General features: G+C 37.8%; 1 protein-coding gene across 1 annotated transcript in view; it reads left to right on the top strand.

Annotated features, from left to right (window-relative positions):
* The first annotated feature begins 468 nt into the window (after positions 1-468).
* The window catches only part of LOC109478267 (inactive ubiquitin carboxyl-terminal hydrolase 54-like), a 51,690-nt gene continuing 45,080 nt past the window's right edge, over positions 469-7,078 (top strand). Inside the window, exons 1-2 of the mRNA XM_019779723.1 lie at positions 469-548; positions 2,816-2,976. Coding sequence (XP_019635282.1) covers positions 2,824-2,976 — 153 coding nt within the window. The 5' untranslated portion in view covers positions 469-548; positions 2,816-2,823. The remainder of the gene's footprint in view (positions 549-2,815; positions 2,977-7,078) is intronic.

The raw sequence follows: 7,078 nt of genomic DNA, 5'->3' as shown, positions 1-7,078 counted from the left end.
TCTTCTGGTACAAAACTTAATGATATTGCCCCATCAATATTGCCTAGAAGGAACAGCATATGATTGTACTGAACCGTAGATATATATAGATCATACCTACCAGATAATTTATCATGCCCTCACCATCAACGCACAGAACAGAATTTCCTTTGAAGTATAATCTATGCTGTGCATGATGGAGCAAAGACTTAAAGTGTCAAAAAGTTTGGCATCGCCAGTTGTAACTTCTGCACTTCAATTAAGATAACTAGTGAGATAGAAAAAGATGGATGGTGCAGTTATATGTACTCACACAAGGGGGATATAAATATCTTTTTGTTAGTTTGGTCTGGAAAGAACTTAAACCAGATTATACATAATGCATCCAATTCTGTTCAGCTTTTCTGCTATTTCATATCTTATTTCAATGAAGGAACTATAACAGTGTAATGTGAAATGTGGACTTAATCAGGAATGGTTGTGTCTATTACAGGGCGCCGTCCAAATCCTACAGATAAACGTCAACTGTACAGGACTTGGACTGGGAAAGAGTAACTGTCTGAAGACATGTAAGTATGTAATCACTAAACAAAACACTTAAAACAACAAATTGAAGATTTCATGCCCCTGTCAAATATGTAGAGTTTTTTTGAGTGTCTTGTTGTATTGAATTTCATTATTGTGTATTCCTCACTACTAGTATTTCTATCCATGCTTTTTTCCACTGGCCCCCAAAAGGCAACAGACATGCATATAGAAACAAATTGAAGACAGGAAATGAGATAGCCTTTTCTGGAACCTTTGACCTAACTTCCTGTCTTTGCCCTTGATATGCCTTTTTTGAAACTTTTGAAACTTTATTTTCAATACAAACATGGCAGACAAAAGTCTGAATTGCGTTGGTATTTACAAACCATTGAGCTCGTTTTATAATATTATACACAAGCTGTGGGTATTTACAGTTTTAAAAGTAAATTCTTAATTTCTATATAAGACAAATTGGCATTTCTTAAAGATAAAAAGATCAATTAAAAACTCGTAGTTAGGCGTAGATTGACAACAAGATAGGTGCCTGGTATGTCATAATGTGGAAATACCTGGAAACACAAGCAAACATACAAACAGACACGCTAAACTGTACATGGGCTAGCTATGTGGGAATAAGCGATTTCATTGGTACCTGTACAAATACTTGTATTTTAATTTATCTGTAATTGGAAATTTTGGTTTTTATAATTAGTATATGACAATGGAAGTTTTCCTCAGTACACAGATGATTACACAGTCAGCATGTATTGAAATATGTTACAATTCATCTTGCATATATGCAAACTTACTATTGTCAGCAATGACCTACAAATGTCATTCAGATAAGGATTTTTTGGTTGGTTAATAAACTGTGTAATCCTGTGGAGACCAGATACGTGTGAATCCATTGTGCCCGCGGTGTGTAATTTTGATAATGCAAATAGCAAGCCTCGCATAGATGCTGAGATCAAAGCCACATCCCCCCTGTAATGGGAAAGTTGGAGTGGGGAACATCATAGAGTGAAATAGAAGGATAGTAAAGCCCTGTGATGGATCGTTAACTCAGATGAAAGCTGCAGAAGATTGTCTGCAGAGACATAGCCGGGAGACAGTATGTCTTTTTGAGCATCAAACCATTATCTAGTATTGACATACAACAAATGGGTCGAAACCATTACCGGTGTGGACTGATAAAGGTAGCTGGATGAGCAATAAGCCATTCCGTGGTGTGTACTGCGCATGCTCGGGGTCAAAGGTGAAGGCCCCTAACTTGTGAACACTTCTTGTCCAGACCAGCACGTCGGCAGAACGTACTGCGCCTGCGCAGAACCCCATATTTTCGCGTTTTTAATTGGATTTTTGGTCAACGTTGCATCAGAATTCTGCCTGTTGCAGAGGATATTCCTTCCGACATAACATTTGGAAACTACTGTCGAAATGCTAACCTTATATGAGCGAATACAACCTTATATGAGACATTCTGCCGAAATGCTATGTACAATGCATTACGGGTTTCGCGCAGGTGCAGTACGTTCTGCCGACGTGCTGTCCAGACCATACTTCAAGTTTGACATATTACCCACAATGCATCACACTGCACATGCACAGTTTAAAACGTGAAGATCAGAAATGGTCATGAAAATGTGAGTGTGTTTCCAGATTGACAGCAGCCTTCTCCTTGCTGTATAATTGTAAGCAGGTCAAATCAGGTGATGTCTGTCCTTGGTACTGAAATCCTGGTGTCAAAAGCATCCTCACCAAACATGGCACCAGTTCTTGGGAGATGCAAGTTTGCAAATGCAGAGACACCAAGAGAGCTCAAAACTAAACATTAAAAGCCTTTCTTTGGTGAATTTGAGAAAAAAATATTGGCAGTTTGCAGTTATCAATGTTACCCAGTATAGAGTTTAACATTTGGAATGAAGTTTGCAAATTTTCCACCACAAAATGCAGCACAATTTTATTTTAGTGATGTACATTTTTAGAGTGGTTTATGATTATCAATGTGCATTTTTAAAAATAGTTTTCTACTTTGGCAACCCCAAGTGAATTTAATGGATGACATCCACACACAAATGAAAACAAAAAAAAGAGGACAGGCATGTTGTTTTAATGTGACTTGTTTGTTTGTAAACCATATTTGATATGCATAATCGTGTACTGCTGTTGCACCCATGTACACAAATGTAGATCTGTTGAACTTTCACAGCTTTATGATACATGTAATGTTATATTGTAGACAGCACTAACTGTGAAAGAAACTAACTACCAAATTTTTTGTCTTGTTTTTGTTTCTGTCTATCCGAAGGATGAGCTATGATGTCATGGCTTAAGGACAACGTGACGGAGCCTGTTATGTCGTCCATGGCGGGGATTTTCGCACCGCGGAACAGTCTCTCCATCACCAACTCCAAGGGCCTGCTCAACGCGCCCGGAGAAAACAACTGTTTCCTCAACAGTGCAGTACAGGTCAGACACATCTCTTTATTAGTATTACCTCATTATATGGAGATGCTGTTGTGGGAGGATTTGTCTGTAAGTTTGCATCTCTGCTATTTTGGTTGCATTTTTTGTTGTGGGTGGGTGGTGATTTTGACAGTTGATTGATGAGGTTGCACATGAAGGTGACCCAGCATGTGCGAGAAGAGAAGATGGATGGAATGTGGAGGAATTCAGGAAGTGGTGTAATAACCGATTAAATTACATCATACAATTCCTTCCACAGTTTATCATTTGTATTGAACTTAAAGTCATTCTCCAAGAATACTTCCAAGTCCTGGGAATTTGATGGTATACATGTATGTCAGCCTGCTACTATCCATGTCCTCAGGCTACATATGCCATTATGCAACTTGTTGTAGAACATGCACATGTACCCAGACTGTTGTCTGCAGATATATTACTTTCTGCCAGGTGGCTCTTTGCCAACCTTTTCAAGCCACTTCAGGAAGATTGCCTTCGATATTACACAGTCTGATAATGCATATTTCCCTGATAATGTGTTGCTGATGATTTATCTTGTGTGAGCAGTATTGTTTAATTTGTCAAGCCTTGTCACAGAATATTAGTTACTGCTGTTACAGTGCCACGACTGTACTAGAACTCTAGAATTTCCTTTTATTCTGTGCATGTGCACCAATGTTGTCAATTGTCAAGGTAAAACTGAAAGACACATTTGCAACAGTGACACAGGACACATGTAAAGGTGGACATTTCCATGTATATAAGTCGACTACTGAATATACATGTATGTACACAGGTCACTGAGCTAATGCTATGAATGAAAAGTTGTTGTTTCATGGTGTCCACACCAAACCTTGCAAGTCCCATGCAGAAGCACATGAAATTTTACAACAGTCTTTCTGAAAGGTTAACGGCATTGCTTTTCATCAGGAAACCATTAATAATACTCGTTTGCAGTATTTTTGCTTCCGCAATGAAATGGCTTTAGGCAATTATGAACTTTTGTTCAGGATAGTGCTGTAACGCATTGATCTGTGTTGACATTTAAGTTTTAGTATTAGTTTTTCACACATGCTGGAAAGACGTTGCAGTATTAGAATGGAAAGTATTAGTAAAACCTTGACATTTGAAAACAGCTACAGTTTATATGCAAAGTAATCCTTTTCACACCAGTGCTTCTTTGTGTGTGCACGTCATACTGCATAAAAGGTAAGTGTATGTAAATTGAGTTTGACAATGTGTAGAAGTTAGGTCAAAGGTTGTAGTTAATACTATATTTCTTTCCAGCCAAGCAGAATACTTTAACCATTGGAACATATCCATGACTATTTCTTATCTTTAAGCTTATTGATAGTAATGGGAGATTTACAAAGTACATGTACCTCTCATGTGTATTGTTGTCAGTACCTTTCGTTTGTGAATATTTACCTCCGTGTTGTTTCTGGTGTGTTAGAAGAACCATATTGACTGTCACTGTGACAGTGGTTTTCCCCTGGCCATTTAAGAACTGTAAGAAATACGCCATCTACAATTGGATCTACAACCCCACCTTAAACCGGAAGGGAGGACTTCGTGTAGAGCTCTCTAGTATGTGAGACCCCGCCCTGCCACAATTAAGGGACAACAGCAGTTCCTATGGTATTGTCGTACCATGGGAACTACCCTATCTCCTTTACATATCAATGACTGTAGGAGTCTTTGCCATGTTCAAGCATTTTTTCTACTTAGTAAATACTCATATATATTATGTGTTAATGAGTTCTGTTAGTTCATTAGTGATGCTGAAGAAGAGTGGTGTATGTCACGTCCGGAAATTATCTCCGTAATTTATCCAGCAGTACAGTTTGAATTTCCTATGAGTAAGAAATATAGTGGACTGTCTCATGTCTACTAAAAGATGGGAGTTACCTGAATAGATAGAGGTGCCAAAGAATTCCTGATATACAGGTTTAGATCTGTTTTTGCCGACTGTCATCAAACTGCAGCATGTAAAGTGAATATGATTGTACACTGATAGTGCATTCATCACTTGACCAGCTCCTGAGAGAGGGGCTTACCTACAGTATTTGTCGCCAGATCTCCAGCAGAATGTGTGATTTGTGCAACGTTAGCCACCTCACTAGGGCATTGAGAGGATTTATTCCAGCACGCGCTGAAGGATATACGTCGTGTGCACCGAGACTTCATTGTGAATTCCAGTCGTGTAGCTGGACATGAAGCACAGACTGAGGTATTCAATTAAATGCAAATATGAACATTGGCAGAAGGGTTTACCATTAACCTTTAAGTTATATTGTCATACTTGACTTAGGACCACATCAGCTTAACATCATAATTATAGAGTTCTACTTTTGAGATTTACTTCTTTTGTTCCTATGAAAGAATTTAAAGTTTTGACAGTTTCATCCTGTGATGATGAATGTATATAAGTCACAATAAATTGTATCGCATCAGGCTTTTGCCCATGCTCATATTCCTAGAGCCTTGTAGAATATTACATGTAGGATTACAATGTAATTATGGGCAAAGGGATTTTCTTGTCTCATTGTCTACTTACAGGGTGCTGATGTAATAGATTGGCTTGTAAGAATAGTTACATGTATTTGATGTAACAGGAATTACATGATCTAATTGTGATTCTGATTAGATATACATCTATTAGACAGTTACATACATGTTTGATGCATGTTTCTGATCACTGATATATCTATCACACACCGTACAATTGTATCTTTTCTCGCTATCTTGAATACTGGGATATGCATTTTCCCACTGGCTTCCATAAAGCAAAAGCAACAGACATGCATATACTGTAGCAGGGAATTGAAGACAGGAAATAAGATAACCTTTTCTGGGACCTTTGACCTAACTTGCCAGTATCCCAATGTGCCTAGCATGTAGAAATATGTACAGAAACACAAGCACACAGACACACCGAAAACCAAACCTCCATACATAGAGGTAATGAGTGAGGACATTTTAGCAGTCAGTGCATTAATGTTTTTTTTTTTTCAATTTCTTTCATTCATCTACAAACTGTACAAGTTTGAATTTCATAACTTCCCTTGCCACCTATTATTAATGTACCACCAGGGAGCATAGTTTTAGAAAGCTCTTCCTGTTTGTTCCAAAATCCATAATCCCTAGAACATGAGTAAAAGGTGCACGCATAAATCAAATTTCTCATTGAAGCAAAATATCACATTTTTCCCTCCGAGCATTTGCCAGTTATCTCGGGCACAATGAGAATTTGATCCTGCTCTGAATCAGGAAACCGTGACTGTGAATATTGGAAAATGGTCATTTGTTATATGGGAAATAGTAACTTTCTCCGTCTGCATGTTAGCGGATGCATGCGGGATTGAACACAAAATTGATGTGTCCATTTTGATAAATGTAGTTCAAGTTGTTCAAGTTTCACTCCATTCTTAAGCTTGGTGTAGTAATTGCATGTGCCCAGAAGTCGGCCAAACTTACTCTTAAAAACAGTTAACTTGTTGTGTCTTTAGTTGTTTCTTTCCAAAGTATACACTATAATAACATTCTAGTACATGCAGTAAAAAAATCTGTGAAGACAAGTGCTGTCATTTTTGCTGGACAAAATTGAGGTATGATAATGATGGTGCATAACTTGATATCTACTAACCCATTGTAACGAACTCAATCCTTCCAATATGTCACGTTTACTTATTATAGGTACATGTACATGCATCATACTCAAGTTTTAAAACATTGTTTGTTTTGACTGCAATTAGCCTTGAGGCATGGATGAGTTATTATTTAATAGTCATAGAGTAAGCATATCATCTGATTCAGTATGAAATGATATACTCTATACACATCATTAGGTTTAATACTTTGCTCATTGCAATATAGTTAATACATGTACATGCATAGAAAGTACATTTAGTTTTTTTCCACAACCACAGTAAACTGCACTAGGCGTAACATACCAATTTTGTACATTGGGTAAAGCTGTTTAAGCTTTAAGTTCAAGGTGCAGGTCTCCTCATACACAGGGTCTCCAGTTAACCGTTCCCAGGTCCAAAGCTAGGGATTCATTTTCACCCAAGTGGAGTGAGGACCAGATGTAAAGTGCCTTTCCCAA

This window comes from Branchiostoma belcheri, unplaced genomic scaffold (assembly GCF_001625305.1).
Source record: "Branchiostoma belcheri isolate BF01 breed outbred unplaced genomic scaffold, Haploidv18h27 scaffold43, whole genome shotgun sequence".
Taxonomy (NCBI): domain Eukaryota; kingdom Metazoa; phylum Chordata; class Leptocardii; order Amphioxiformes; family Branchiostomatidae; genus Branchiostoma; species Branchiostoma belcheri.
This window is presented reverse-complemented; position numbering and strand designations above follow the sequence as displayed.